The sequence below is a fragment of the Sciurus vulgaris genome (assembly GCF_902686455.1).
Source record: "Sciurus vulgaris genome assembly, chromosome: 5".
Taxonomy (NCBI): Eukaryota; Metazoa; Chordata; class Mammalia; order Rodentia; family Sciuridae; genus Sciurus; species Sciurus vulgaris.
In genome coordinates this window covers 79,366,534-79,382,676 of record NC_136465.1, presented here as the reverse complement: position 1 = coordinate 79,382,676, position 16,143 = coordinate 79,366,534, and the positions used below count along the sequence as shown (strand labels likewise).

The window sequence follows — 16,143 nt, the reverse complement described above, 5'->3', positions numbered from 1 at the left end:
TACCAGAAAATGTGAAGCAGAAAATTCATGCTGCCCTAGAAAGCAAACTCTGAGGTCCCACAAGATAGTGCCCCCCAAGTCCCTCTCACCCTGCATGAGATGCAACTGTTAGCAATGGATTTCTGTGGAAATCCTTTGGGGTCGTTCTCCCATTGTCCTTGTCAACATCATCTGCCGTCCTCTTTCCATACTAATGTCCTCATTGCTGATCACACTCTTCCTGTTCTCTCCCTCACAGTCCTTCTCATTTTGACAGGTTAATCGTTTTTTAACTCTGGAAATTCTGTTTCCTTAAAGGATCATAGTTGTTCTCCTCCCACATCATCCATAAACTGTCAGGAGAAGTGAAGCTACATCCACAACATATTGCTCATAAATTTATACCACGTGATGTCTCACTTCATTGCTCTTAAGATCTGTTTCCACAGATGAATGGAACAGAAACTCTATTCAGCCAAGTTGTTCATCATTTGTAGCTACATCCCTAGTCTTCTAATTTTTTATTTTATTCTGTTTTTAATTGTGAGACAGGATCCGTCTAAGTTGCTGAGGGTCTCACTAAGTTTCTGAGGTTGTCCTTGAATTTGTAATCCTCCTGCCTCAACCTCCTTAGACCCTGGGATTACAGTCATGTGCCACCATGCTATCATTTTAATGTCACATTATTGGTTTTTTAAAAAATTTTTACAGACTACATATTGAATATTTATACACAAATAGGGTACAACTTTTTGTTTCTATGGTTGTACACAATGTAGATTCACACCATTTGTGTAATCATACATGGACTAGGGTACTAATGTCTGTCTCAGTTCACTGTCTTTCCTTCCCCTATTGCCTCCTGCCCCATTTCCCTCTACACAATGCAAAGTTCCTCCATTCTTCTCTTGCCTCCCCGCCTCAATATGTACCATTATCCACTGTCAGATAAAACATTTTGCCTTTGTTTTCTGAGCGTGGCTTATTTCACTTAGCATGATATTCTCCAAAGTCATCCATTTACCAGCAAATGCCATAATTTTATTCTTCTTAGCTTGTTATTTTGAAACACTGTTTGGTATGATTTGAGCAAAAGTCTATAATTGACAAAATTAAACAATAAGAATCAAAATGCACTACTAGAATCAGTAAATTAAGCACAAGACCACCAGAGAAAAAGGAAATCTACCACAGCACTATAAGAATAATTGAAAAGGGGTTTTAATAAGCCCTTACCTATCGAAAATTATCTTGGGTATAAATGACTATATTCTCCAATTAAAAATTACACATTAACTGAATGGATTCAACAAAGACTCAACCATATGTTGCTTACATGAAACTCTAATGGCACAAATACACTGAGAATGAGGAGACACAACATGTGTTCAAGTTTTTTTCAATCTGTTACAGTATCAGGGTTGTAATCTGCAGGGGACCCTGGACATAGACCTCAAGAAGCCAGAAGGGAACACTGTAGGAGCCATGTGAATTTCCAGTGCTCACTGCTTCTCCCTGAACAAGTAGAGATCATCACCAGGATGATTTTGAATCCATCCTCTGTCCACTTCATAATCAGACAAACTTGCAACACTTGAAGCCTTGCTGGACACTCAGATCACATGCAACCACAGCAGAGGCCATTACTTGGATGTCTCCCAAATGTGAAAGCTACACCTGTGTAGAGTTGCCAAACATACTTGAGCATTATCAGTCTCAACTTGAGCATTATAAGTCTCAACTTTTGAAACAGGTTCAAAAGTCACCCTGGTTTCCATGCCAGGGGTCTTTACCAAAAATGGACTGGTTCCAGTAAAGAGGCTTCAGACAGGACAAGTTCCAATATAAAGGTTATAATGGGCTCATTTCAACCCAGGGACTCTGGTTCTCTTCCATCCCAGAAACTGCACTTCTCCAAAGACATTAATAAACTAACAAAAAATGATTTAATGCTATTATGCCCAATTTCCATCTTACATATTCCTTATCTGTGTGGTAGATTAGGAAAAATGAGAGATCTTGCATGTCAGATTTAAGAATAAGATGTATTTCCTATTGACATGCACAGATCCTAAAATACTAAAGTATCAGATGTGCTTGAATGTGAATGTTTATATAGGTTCAAAAAAACTGTTTTATTGTGTAGTTGCCAACTATGGTGGTATACCCAAAGAATTGACAAAAGCGATTAAATTAAGACAATAGTTTTCTTTGTCTTAAAGAAAATTAAATACTCATGAAAAATGAGTCATCACTCTCATAAGTTTAAAAATAAACAGAAATGTTATTCAATTTCATGTGACTTGAATAAATCTTTAGCAAATAAGACTACCTTAATTTGTGGATACAATAAAACTATTCTAACATGTAAGCTCTTAAGATTCTATGGGCACAACATTTTTTTCTCCCTGAGATTTTACATCTCGAGTGAAAGTGGAGATTATATGACTCTGAGTCCATCCGAGGAGGAAATGGGTGAATGGAATTGCAGGATACGTTACTTTATGTGTATCAGTCACAGCCACAAGGAATTAAGAAGCGAACCCAAAGAGGCATTTTGTGTAGATGCTTTTTGAAGGTAATTGAAAAAAATCAGAACTAGAAGGGTCCTCTGTCTTCCTGATTCATACTCAAAGGCAGAATATTAATTCTTTACTGGTAAAAAATCCAGAGATTTATCATCACAGGAGCAGACCCAGGCATAAGGTACATGCTCTTTGAATTTTCTTTATTTTCTTTTAGGGAAGATGTGTAATTTCCATGTGAAAGAAATCCCCCATACCAAATATTACTAACATGCTGAGAATCCCAAAATTAGAACTTTATGCTGAGGGAAAACGGTAGAAATGCCACTTAATTATCAAAGATAACAAGTAAAACAAAGAAAAATCCATGCATTTAACTTTTATGAGTCTCACTCTGAGGACGAGAGTAAATAGCACACAGAGAGGTAAACTGAGATGAGAGAGGAGAGTAAGTTTTGTCTAACAGCATAAAAATTTCATGAGCAAACCAAGCATAATTGTTTTCTACTTTTATTTTTTATCTTATTAAGAATTAACTTAGTTAATTTTCAAAGTTGTGTTTAGTCACAGAACAAGTATTTAAGGAGCACAGAATGTAATTGTGAGCACACTGAAAAGTGTTTTATTTTGTATAATAAGAATGAAGGAACTTTAGATTATGTAGAAGGAAATAAGAGGGAGGGGGATATGAAAAATGGTGGAATAAGACAGACATCATTACTGTATATACATGTATGATTACACAAATGGTACACATTGTTTACAACCATAGAAATGAAATGTTGTAATCCATTTGTGTTCAATGAATCAAAATGCAGTCTATAAAAATAAAAAAAATAAATAATTTTTAAAAAGAACTGCAAAGTGAACAAGTATGTGTTAGCCCTAGAAGTTAGTGTTTGTTCAACCCCAGGGCTATATGAGTAATCCAAGCATAACTGTTAAGAACAAACATGTGAAAAGATAAAAGTATATACAAAAATTTCAACAGTGATGGTGTTTTTAATATGTCTCAGAAAATTTCCAATTCTCATTCACACCTTGATCTCTTAAGATTTTGATCAGTTGCATTCAATAATGCATGTTTACTACATACCTAGATCATTTCTAAATCAGCCTATATAAGAAAACGTTTTTGGAATAAACATTCATCAGTGTCTAGGAAACTGGCATGAGGTAAGAAAGATTTTAAAAGAATGTGTTAAGAAGGGAAGTGCAGGGGACCCCAGGTGGCTGCTCAGAGGAGAAGCCACACAGCCAGACAATTAGGCATGGAGCATGGTTTCAGGACCCTAGGTGGCTTCTCAGAAGAGGAGCCACACAGAGAGATGCTTAGGGGTGGAACAAAGTTTCCAGGACTGCGGGCGGGTTCTCAGAGGAGGGGCCACACAGCCAGGCTATTTGTCGCAGGGTGAGGCACCCGGGCACAGGAGGTAGTCTGGGTAGGTATGGGAACATTGTAGAGTAGGGCTGCCAAGTCCAGGTGGCAATTTTGGATGGAGGGGAACTTCTAGGAGGGGAGCTGACCAGCGAGACAGCCCCACTGGGTAAGACTTCCCTCTTGGGCGAGGATTTCCCACAAGGGCGGTAGAACCAGAGACACAGCCCCAAACAAGCCTTGCCTCAGCCCACAGTCTAGTTACCCTTTGGCTGATCATTGGTCAACATGTGGAGGAGCCTCTGCCCACCAGCAGAGAATATAACACACCTGAAGGTCACCACCCCTAGATGGGCAGCTTTCTTGTGGAGCACTGCATTATCAAGTTCCTCCAAGACTTCAGGCTACTGAAGGCTAAGAGGTGAGTTACTGGAAATCCGCAGTGACACTCTAAGTCAATAGAGGAAATCTGCAATATCTCAGCATTCGACTGATACCTGACCAATATGAGAAAACAAGAAAAGAAAATGCCCCAAACAAATCTAGATGTTACATCAATAAAATCCAATGACAGCATGGCAGAAGAAATATCAGAAAGAAAGTTCAGAATGTACATAATTAAAATGATCAGGTAAGCAAACAATGAGATGAAAGAGCAAATGCAGGCATTGAATGATTGTACCAATTGACAATTAAAAGAGCAAATACAGGAACAAAAGATCATTTAAATAAAGAGTTAGAGATATTGGAAAAAAAAACCAAACAGAAATCCTTGAATGAAGGAAACAATAAACCAAATTAAGAACTCCCTATAAAGCATAACCAATAAGATAGAACACCTGGAGGACAGAACCTCAGATATGGAAGACAAAATATTTAATCTTGAAAACAAAATTTACCAAACAGAGAAGATGGTAAGAAATTATGAACAGAATCTACAAGAATTATGAAATATCATGAAAAGGGCAAATTTAAGAATTATTGGTATTGAAGAAGGCACAGAGAAACAAACCAAAGGAATGAACAATCTATTCAATGAACCAATATCAGAAAATTTCCCAAATCTGAAGAACGAAATGGAAAATCAAGTACAAGAGGCTTTTAGGACTCCAAATATACAAAATTACAATAGATCCCCACCAAGGCACATTATAATGAAAATACCTAACATACAAAATAAAGACAGAATTATAAAGGCTGCGAGAGAAAAGAATCAAATTACCTTCAGGGGGAAACCAAACGGATATCAGCATATTTTTCATTCCACAAACTAAACGCTAGAAGGGCCTGAAACGACATTTATCAAGCCCTGAAAGAAAATGGATGCCAACCAAGAATCTTATAGCCAGCAAAACTTACCTTCAGATTTGATGATGAAATAAAATCCATCCATGATAAACAAAAGCTAAAAGAATTTACAAAAAGAAAGCCAGCATTACAGGACATTCTCGGCAAAATATTCCACAAGAAAGAGATGAAAAACAATGATGCCAATCAGCAAAGGGAGGAACTATCCTAAAGGAATAGTCAAATAAAGGAGAAACCAAGTCCTGTCAAAAAACAAAAATGAGCCAAATGACCGGGAATACAAATCATATCACAATAATAACCCTGAATGTTAATGGCCTGAACTCATCAATCAAAAGACATAGACTGGCAGATTGGATTAAAAAGAAAGGCCCCACAATATGCTGCCTGCAAGAGACTCATCTCATAGAAAGAGATACCCATAGACTAAAGGTGAAAGGATGGGAAAAAACATACCATGCACGTGGACTCAGCAAAAAAGCTGGAGTATCCATCCTCATTTCAGATAATGTGGACTTCAAGCCAAAGTTAGTCAGAAGGAATAAAGAAGGACATTTCATACTGCTTAAGGGAAGCATAAATCAGCAAGACATAACCATCATAAAAAACTATGCCCCAAACAGTGGCTCATCCATATATGTCAAAAAAATCCTTCTAAACTCCAGAAATCAAATAGACCACAACACAATAATACTAGGTGATTTTAGCACACCTCGATCACCACTGGACAGATTCTCCAAACAAACATTGAACAAAGAAACCATAGAACTCAATAAAACAATCAATAATTCAGACTTAATGGGCATTTATAGAATATACCATCCAACAAAGAGTGAATACACTTTCTTCTAAGCAGCACATGGATCCTTCTCTAAAGTAGACCATATTTTATGCCACAAAGCTAATGTTAGCAAATACAAGGAGATAGAGATAGTACCTTGTATTCTATCAGATCATAATGGATTGAAATTAGAAATAAATGACAGAGTAAAAAACAAAAATTACTCCAACACCTGGAGATTAAATAATACACAATTGTATGATGAATGGATAACAGAAGACATCAGGAGGGAAATAAAAAAATTCTTAGAGTTAAAGGAGAACAAAGATACATCATATCAAAATCTCTGGGACACTATGAAAGCAGTATTTAGAGGAAGATTTATTTCATGGAGCTCATTCAATAAAAGGTGAAAAAAATCAATAAAAAAATGACCTAACACAGCATCTCAAAGCCCTAGAAAAAGAAGAACAAGCAACACCAAAAGTAGTAGAAGACAGGAAATAGTTAAAATCAGAGCTGAAATCAATAAAATTGAAACAAAAGAAACAATTGAAAACACTGACAAAATAAATAGGTGGTTCTTTGAAAAAATAAAATTGATAAACCCTCAGCCAAACTAACAAAGAGAAAGAGAGAGAAAACTCAAATTACTAAGATTCGAAATGAACAAGGAAATATCACATTAGACACCATTGAAATACAAAACATAATTAGAAGCTATTTTGAAAATCTATACTCCAACAACATAGAAAATATTGAAAATATCAATAGCTACTAGAGACATATGAATTCCCTAAACTGAACCAGAAGGACATACACAATTTAAATAGACCAATTTCAAGTACTCAAATAGAAGAAGTCATCAAAAGCCTACCAACAAAGAAAAGTCCGGGACCAGATGGGTTCTCAGCCGAGTTCTACAAAACCTTTAAAGAAGAGCTCATTCCAATATTTCTCAAAGTATTCCATGAACTAAAAGAGGAGGGAACCCTCCCAAACACATTCTATGAAGCCAATATCACAGTAATACCTAAACCAAACAGAGACATATCCAGGAAAGAAAATTTCAGACCAATATCCTTAATGAATATCAATGCAAAAATTCTCAGTAAAATTTTAGCAAATCGCATACAAAAATACATTAAAAAGATAGCACGCCATGAAAAGTGGGTTTTATCCCAGGGATGCAAAGTTGGTTCAACATCCGGAAATCAATAAATGTCATTCACCATATCAACAGACTAAAAGTTAAGAATCACATGATTATTTCAATAGATGCAGAAAAAGCATTTGATAAAATACAGCACCCCTTCATGCTCAAAACACTAGAAAAGATAGGGATAGTGGAAACATTCCTTAACATTGTGAAGGCCACCTATGCTAACCCATGGCCAATATCATTCTAAATGGTGAAAAACTGAAAGCTTTCCCACTAAAAACTGTAACAAGGCAGGGACACCTTCTTTCACCACTTCTATTCAACATTGTCCTCGAAACTCTAGCCAGAGCAATTAGACAGACTAAGGAAATTAAAGGGATACGAATAGGAAAAGAAGAACGCAAATATCCCTATTTGCTGATGACATGATTATATATTTAGAGGAACTGGAAAATTCGACCAGAAAACTTTTAGAACAAATAAATGATTTCAGTAAAGTAGCAGGATATAAGATCAATGCTCATAAATCTAATGCATTTTTATACATAAGTGATGAATCCTCAGAAAGAAAAATTAGAAAAACTACCCCATTCACAACAGCCTAGAAAAAAAAAAAAAAACGGGAATCAATCTAACACAAGCGGTAAAAGATCTCTACAATGAGAACTACAGAACACTAAAGAAAGAAATTAAAGAACACCTTAGAAGATGGAAAGATCTCCCATGTTCTTGGATAGGAAGAATTAATATTGTAAAAATGGCCATACTATCAAAAGTGCTATACAGATTCAATGTAATTCCAATTAAAATCCCAATGACGTACCTCACAGAAATAGAGCAAGCAATTATGAAATTCATCTGGAAGAATAAGAAACCCAAGATAGCTAAAGCAATCCTCAGCAGTAAGAGTGAAGCAGGGGGTATCGCAATACCAGAACTTCAACTATACTATAAGCAATAGTAACAAAAACAGCATGGTATTGGTACCAAAATAGACAGGTAGATCAATGGTACAGAATAGAGGACATGGACACAAACCCAAATAAATACAATTTTCTCATACTAGACAAAAGTGCCAAAAATATGCAATGGAGAAAAGATAGCCTCTTCAACAAATGGTGCTGGGAAAACTGGAAATCCATATGCAACAGAATGAAACTAAACCCCGATCTCTCACCCTGCACAAAACTCAACTCAAAATGGATCAAGAACCTTGGAATCAGACCAGAGACCCTGCATCTTATAGAAGAAAAAGTAGGTCCAAATCTTCATCATGTTGGCCTAGGATCAGACTTCCTTAACAGCACTCCTGTAGCACAAGAAATAAAAGCAAGAATCAGTAACTGGGATAGAATCAATCTAAAAAAGCTTTCTTTCAGCAAAGGAAACTATCAGAAATGTGAAGAGAGAGCCTACAGAGTGGGAGAAAATCTTTGCCACTCATACTTCAGATAGAGCACTAATTTCCAGAATCTATACAGAACTCAGAAAACTCTATACCAAGAATACAAATAACCCAATTAACAAATGGACTAAGGAAATGAAGAGACACTTTACAGTGAAGATCTGCAAACAATCAACAAATATGTGAAAAAATGTTCAACATCCCTAGTGATAAGAGAAATGCAAATCAAAACTACCCTAAGATTCCATCTCACCCCAATTAGAATGGCGATTATCAAGAATACAAGCAACAATAGGTGTTGGCAAGGATGTGGGGAGAAAGGTACACTCATACATTGCTGGTGGGGTTGCAAATTAGTGCAGCCACTCTGGAAAGCAGTGTGGAGATTCCTTAGAAAACTTGGAATGGAACCACAGTTTGGCCCAGCTATCCCACCCCTTGGCCTATACCCAAAGGACTTAAAATCAGCATACTACAGAGATGCAGCCACGTCAAAGTTCATAGCTGCTCAGCTGCTCAATTCACAATAGCCAGATTGTGGAACTAACCTAGATGCCCTTCAATTGATGAATGGTAAAGAAAATGTGGTATATATATATATATATATATATATATATATATATATATATATATATATATAATGAAATATTACTCAGCCATAAAGAAGAATAAAATTATGGCATTTGCAGGCAAATGGATGAAATTGGAGAATATCATGCTAAGTGAGATAGGCCAATCTCAAGAAACTAAAGGACAAATGATCTTGCTGATAAGCAGCTGATGATACATACTGGGGGGTGGGAGGGAGGCAAGAATGGAGGAAGGAGGGACTGTATAGAGAGAAAAGAGTGGTGGGAGGAGTGGGGGGGAAAGGAAAAAGTAACAGAATGAATTGAACACTATTACCCTATGTAAATGTATGATTACACCAAAGGTATGCCTCTACTTCATGTACAAAGAGAGAAACAGTATGTGTCCAATTTGTGTACAATAAAAATAATTAAAAAAAAAGAAGGGAAATGGAGAGGGGTCCTCACCACTTCCCCCACCTGCAGTCCTTGGGACAGGAAATGAAGAGAGTGACCTTGTTTGTAAAGCAGGGAAGTTTACTTGTTAAATATCTGTAAAGTGTCTGTAGGCAGTCCCTGCATGGACTCTTCAGAAAATTTGGAATGGAACTGCAGAGACATGTTTAAGTGGCCCTAAGATGGCGGCTGGCGTTGAGCCAAGAGGTGGCGCATAATTAGTGTTAACTTGGCATGATCTACTTTTGCCTGATTAGTTAATGTCTCCTCTGTGCTAGTGGTCAACAGATGTTCCTCATTCTTAACTAGTCCCGTGGCGCATGCTCCAACCATGCTACTTAATCCTAAGCTGATTGGCTGCTTTAGGTATATAAGACACACACCTATAGGAAGCACCTCTGATAAGTAGCACCTCTGATAGATTGCAGAATGCAGGTCGCAGAATGAAGATAGCAGTTCGCAGAACCCGGGACTAAGCAGACACCTCCAGATCGCAGGTCACAGGACGCACCACTAAGAAGCATCTGTGATAGAAAGCACCTCTGATAGCACGCACCTCTAGCTCGCACCTTTAGGACTCAGGATGCAGGATGTACCTCTAAGAAGAAGCAGCAGAACTCTAAGTAGCACCTCTAAAATTAAGCAGTCTTTCTTCCTCTAAGCAAAGTCTCTCTTCCTCTAAGCAAAGTCTCTCTTCCTCTCAAAGCCTATCTTCCTCTAAAAGTAAAAGTAAGCAAAGCCTCTCTTCCTCTGTAAACTAGCGAACAAGCAAACAAGCAGGAAGTAGCCCAGTAAAGATAATAGAAGTGGTTCATTTCCAGTCCACCTCCGATAAATTACCACGGGATTGTTGCTGCGAGAGACAACATGGAACCACTATATGACGCAGCTATTCCACACCTTGGTTTATACCCAAAGGGCTTAAAATCAGCATACTACAGTGACACAGCCACATCAATGTATATATTTCCCCCTGCTTGCTGGCTCTGGGTGGCCCTCCATTGTATCCAGGCTCACTGCTGCTGAACAGTGAGTAGGTCATAAATGACCAAAAGCTCTCCCTTGAGGCCTCCCAGTTCTTTCCTTGGGATTGAACAACAGTACAGTGGGGCTTAGCAGCCCTGGGATTGAACAAACTCAATTGCTAATTGCTACACACATTTATGCACTTTTACATTCTTATGGAAAACAAAACACATTACAGTGTGCTCACAATTATACTTTGTGCCACTTACAAAGTTGTACTATGACTAACACAAGCTTACAAAATTAAGTAACTAGGTTAAGCCTAACTAAAGTATGGGGAAAAAAAAGTAGGAAAACTTTATATGAGAAAAGTTTATCATGTTTCTGACAAGTGAAGCCATGGTGTATGGAGGATTTGTTTTTGTGAAGAAAAATGAGAGAAATTCTTGTCCCAAAGTAGAATTCCACAATTGGTTCACACCAGGAAACTATAGGACAAATAGAGAGGGTGATGAACTGGATGAAATTATAGATGGTTATTGGAATGGGAATCTTGAAAAACGAATTCTCTGTGTAGATAACCTAAGACATGAATGCATTTATTCACAACTTCTTGTTTAAGCTGCTGATTCTTAATATCACATGGATATTGAAAAACATGAAGAAGGTGTTTTGATCTCTTAGAATGATCAAACTCCCTGAGAATGTTGTTCTTAAAATGTAACCGTTTTTCCTCATCTTTGAAGTAAGTGACCCAGGAAGCAGGATTTTGTTTCATCAATACACTTTCTTTTTCTTCCTGTTGTATTTTATGAAGTTCTTTCATTGTTTAATAACTGAGTCTTCTCAATACTACGACACCTCATTTTTCATCTTACGACTACCTAGACCCATGTATTTGCAGTATATTTTTTCATTTTTATATTGTTTGAAGTGAGCTGTGATTGTATTTATTCAAGTGTTTTGATCCTTTTCATTTGTTTGAACTCTTCCAAAAACCAAATTCTAACTGAAGTCCTTTGGTGCTTTATAGAATTTTGGGAGATTTCAGAGGGTTTCTGGAATGACTCAAGTTATTTTCTCTTATGAAAAACAGGAAGGGGGATATTGAACTAATTCGGACTCACTGGGCACAGACACCCAGTCTTTAATCCCCGCTACTTGGGAAGATGAAGTAAGAGGGGAGTGAATTCAAGGTCAGCCTCACCAACAGAGCAAGACCCTACATTAAATAATGAATAGATATGTAGATAAAACAATTAGGATATTTCATTATGTTACAGTTGCATGGCAAATCAGAAATGACTTTTTACTCTGTTGAGTTGTATAAATATATGTGATTAGTAGGTGTTCAAGAAGCTGTGGGAAATGGATATACCTATGCACCCAATACATCCTGGTACCCCATTACCAATCATCCCTATTCTATTAACTGATGATAGTCTACAAAACAAACAAAAAACAACCAAAAATCTGAAAATCATGTCTTTAGGACTCTAGTTTCTTGCCTCTATGTAAGAAATTCACACAGGTTTCAATAAAGAAAAGGGAGAAGACTAAGGAGGAATAGAATTAGGAAATGATAAAAAAAAAAAAGAAAACTAAGGACAGAGAAGTTTTGTTATAGGGAGAATTAACCTGAATCCACATTCATGTCCTTGGAAACCAGGGTCAATGATTTGGGGAATATTTTGAACCCCTCAGCCTGTGCTAATTAGTCACTATTGTTCTATATTCCTTTTCAAAAAATTACAAGGGTATTTGTAGATGTATTCTGAAAGAGTTTTGCAACTTGCACTTGTGTTATGGAATGTCAGAAATGCAGAGTGATTTCCCCTGGCTTGGGGATGAAGAGGGTGGGAAGCTTTCTGGAAGCATCCGTGAGAGCAGTCCTGATGTTCTTACACTGTGTTCATGGCCCTCAGATGCTACTACATTCTACCATGCCAGAATGACAGACAGTAATCAGAAAATGCATGCTGTTTATTTTATTGGTCTATAGAGGGCATGAATATGACCATATCATTCCCATGGCAGAACTTTCCAAAGGCCATCGTCTTCTTATTCACTCTCTGAAACAAACAAACAGGGAAGGTTGTAGGGAAGACATGACATGCAGGAGGTTTCTAGTCCCTGGCTGGCATCACTGAAGCCCTGTTGGGGAGAGCCCACCTCCTCTGGTCTCCTGCTTCTCCTTCCACCCTTCCCTTCCTGATTTCTTTTTCTTCACTTTGGTTAGGCAGGCAGCACCTACTGTGCTCTGCAACGTCACTTTTAAGATGATAAAATAAAGATTATTTCCAGAAGGAGAGGTATGTGGAGTGAAACTCAGCAAGTTACATTGTTGCAGTGTGGGACTGTATGACTTTTAACAACACACACCAATATCATGTATAATTTTAAAGAATCAATAACAATATAAAAAGAATGTTTCTGGATTCCTTACATTGGGGGTACTATTGAAAATAGTCATGATCACATTTTCAAAGAGGATAACTGAATTACCCAATAATAATAGGAACATTAAACATGGGTTGATTAAAGAAATTACCGTACAGCAACTCCATGAAATATTAAAATTTGCACAATAATAAACAGAGAAGTACATAGAAAGATGGAGGAAGAGAAATTTTACAGAGGAAGAGAGGAAGAAATTCACAAATTAAGAAATTTGTTTAGAAAGAAAAAATCAAAAGCAAGAAAAAAGGAGAAAGAAAGAAGGAAGGAAGATGGTGGAATGATCTGTGTATCTCACGAACTTACTTGAAATTATAAAATATGGTACTTCATAAGAGAAACAATGAGATCTGATTATGGTACCCATTTGTGGAATAAAATGTGGTGACGTGCTTATATATGCATAAATGTTTCCAAGAGGATACACAATAATTAATGATCCATACTTTGGTGGAGGATATGAGGAGGTAAGGTAAGTGATTTCCTGATTTGTTGAACAGCTTTCTATTCAGTTGAATTTTCCAGCACAAGAATGCGTTAATTTGCCAAAAAGCATATACGATCTAGTTTACATTTTGGAGCACAGATGCAAAATCATGTAGCAGGGTTTCTGCACAAAGGCCTAGTGTGAGATAGAACTGACTTGTCACGGTCAGATGGAAAGAGGAGAGAGTATCATTAGAGTCTGAACATGGAGAGACAGGATCAAAAGGAAACACTGCTGTGCACCCACAAAACAACCATGCTCAGGAAATACTGGCAAAAAGGCATGCGGTGCAGTATGGCTGAAGATCAGAGTTACCTTAGAGAACTTACATGGCCATCCTACACTGACCAAGAACACCTGATTATAAACATTTAGAAATGTGTTCCATGACTGTGTACTTTCAACATGTTCCCAGATGATTTGTTAGCATCTTGAAGTTTTAGAAGCACAAGAGTTAGGGCCTTTGCTGGAGAGTGAGCTTAGATCACAGCTGCCTCTGATTTCTAGAACTGGGGTAGATTCATCAGGGGAGGAGTTTATACCTCACTCGGGAAAGTGAAAGTGATGCCTGGGACTTTGCAGGAAGACCGGCAGGAAGCTCCCAATTACCTTCTGACTGTGGTGGTCCCTGCTGGTTTCCAGGACGAGGAGGGCGACTTGGTTGCTGCTGCTGCTGCTGCTGCTGCTGGCCTCCTTGTTGGGGTGGTCCCTGCTGGTTTCCAGGACGAGGGGGGCCATTTGGCTGCTGCTGCTGGCCTCCTTGTTGGGGTGGTCCCTGCTGGTTTCCAGGACGAGGGGGACCATTTGGCTGCTGCTGCTGCCCTCCTTGTTGGGGTGGACCCTGCTGGTTTCCAGGACGAGGGGGACCATTTGGCTGCTGCTGCTGGCCTCCTTGTTGGGGTGGTCCCTGCTGGTTTCCAGGACGAGGAGGACCATTTGGCTGCTGTTGCTGCCCTCCTTGTTGGGGTGGACCCTGCTGGTTTCCAGGACGAGGGGGACCATTTGGCTGCTGCTGGCCTCCTTGTTGGGGTGGTCCCTGCTGGTTTCCAGGACGAGGGGGGCCATTTGGCTGCTGCTGCTGCTGGCCTCCTTGTTGTGGTGGTCCCTGCTGGTTTCCAGGACGAGGAGGACCATTTGGCTGCTGCTGCTGGCCTCCTTGTTGGGGTGGTCCCTGCTGGTTTCCAGGACGAGGAGGACCATTTGGCTGCTGCTGCTGGCCTCCTTGTTGGGGTGGTCCCTGCTGGTGTCCAGGACGAGGGGGGCCATTTGGCTGCTGCTGCTGCTGCTGCTGCTGGCCTCCTTGTTGGGGTGGTCCCTGCTGGTGTCCAGGACGAGGAGGGCGAGGATGCTGCTGATTGCCTCCTTGTGGTGGTCCCTGTTCTGAATCATCATCTTCCTCTTCATCTTCATTCTCATCTCCACCATCAGCTGGGGGTCTGGGTGGGCGTCCTCCAGGAGGTGGTCTCTGAGGGCCTTTTTCAGAGCTCTGGCTTGGGTCCTCAGCCTCTGCATGGGTAAAGCACAAGAGTATATGGGATGTGTGCACCACTCTGTCAGTGACACACAGACCCTAGAACTTGCCTCTCAATTGTCACCTCCTTCATTTCCCCTGCCTCCAGGATGAACTCCTCTGAACTGAAATTCTCATCATATGGGCTATTTATACCTACACTTGAAAGTGTTACTCCTTTTAGTTTGCTGTAAAGGAAGACTTTGATAGCTTCCAATTCCCAATTATGTTTCCAAAACAATAGAGGGGCAAAGCAAAGGCATTACATGCCAGTTTTGTTCCAAGTTTTATTTCGGGATATAGTGATAACTTGTTGGCTGTGAATCCAAGTCAGATATGTAAGCCAGTTGTTGAATCAAGACCTGTAGTCATTTAGTGACCTAGACCTACCTTGATAAAACATAATAGAATGAAGAGAAACCCAAGGTGGTGGCCCACAGGGGATTTGCTGAGAACCTGTTGCATATATTGATCAGCTACAAGGACGGATTAATAATATCACAAGACAAAGTACACAGAAGAACAATTCTGTGGATTTCACAATGGAGCCATATCACTCCAAAGAGGAGCACTGGGGATTCAGAGAAGCATTGAAGAGCACTGGGGACACAGGTTAGAACATTTTCATTTATTTGTCTCTCAACTCTCATAAATTCTCTGTTTGGGTGACAGGCAAACTCTGCCTTTTATTATCAAAGATAGTAGTTTGTTGTCAAGATGGTAGTCCTGCTCATTTTCCCAAGAACAAAACTTTGGAAAGGCTTGCCTATACCATTGTGGGAAATGACCTTCACTGATTTCTGAAAGCAAAAAGACGGTAATGAGACATTGTAGAAATGGACATTCCTGAGGGAAAGGAGAAGAAGGTTGACTATGAATGGGCCTTACCTGTTGAAAGAGAGGAAGGGTCTTCATAGATGACCTCTGGCAAGTAAGAAAGGATGAAGTGAAAAGTCAGTTAACAATCTCAGGATTACCCATGTACCACTGCATAAGGTGACTTCCAACCCCAACCTGGACACCCCCTAAATAAACTCTCAGCCACACTATGATGTTGATGAAATGGGAGGAAGATGTACGAAAATGGCCTGCCTGATGGTGCCTAAGCTTAGCCTCCCCACTTTTGTGAAAATATCAAAACCATTTTGATCTTCATTAGC

General features: G+C 39.0%; 1 protein-coding gene across 1 annotated transcript; it reads right to left on the bottom strand.

Moving 5' to 3' along the window:
- Positions 1-12,496: 12,496 nt before the first annotated feature.
- LOC306661231 (uncharacterized protein) lies at positions 12,497-14,420 on the bottom strand. Its single transcript, XM_079140082.1, has 2 exons — positions 14,083-14,420; positions 12,497-12,601 (listed from the first exon to the last, which is right to left on the bottom strand). The coding sequence occupies exons 1-2, from the start codon at positions 14,407-14,409 to the stop codon at positions 12,518-12,520; spliced, it is 411 nt and encodes a 136-aa protein (XP_078996208.1). The 5' UTR covers positions 14,410-14,420; the 3' UTR covers positions 12,497-12,517.
- Positions 14,421-16,143: the final 1,723 nt, after the last annotated feature.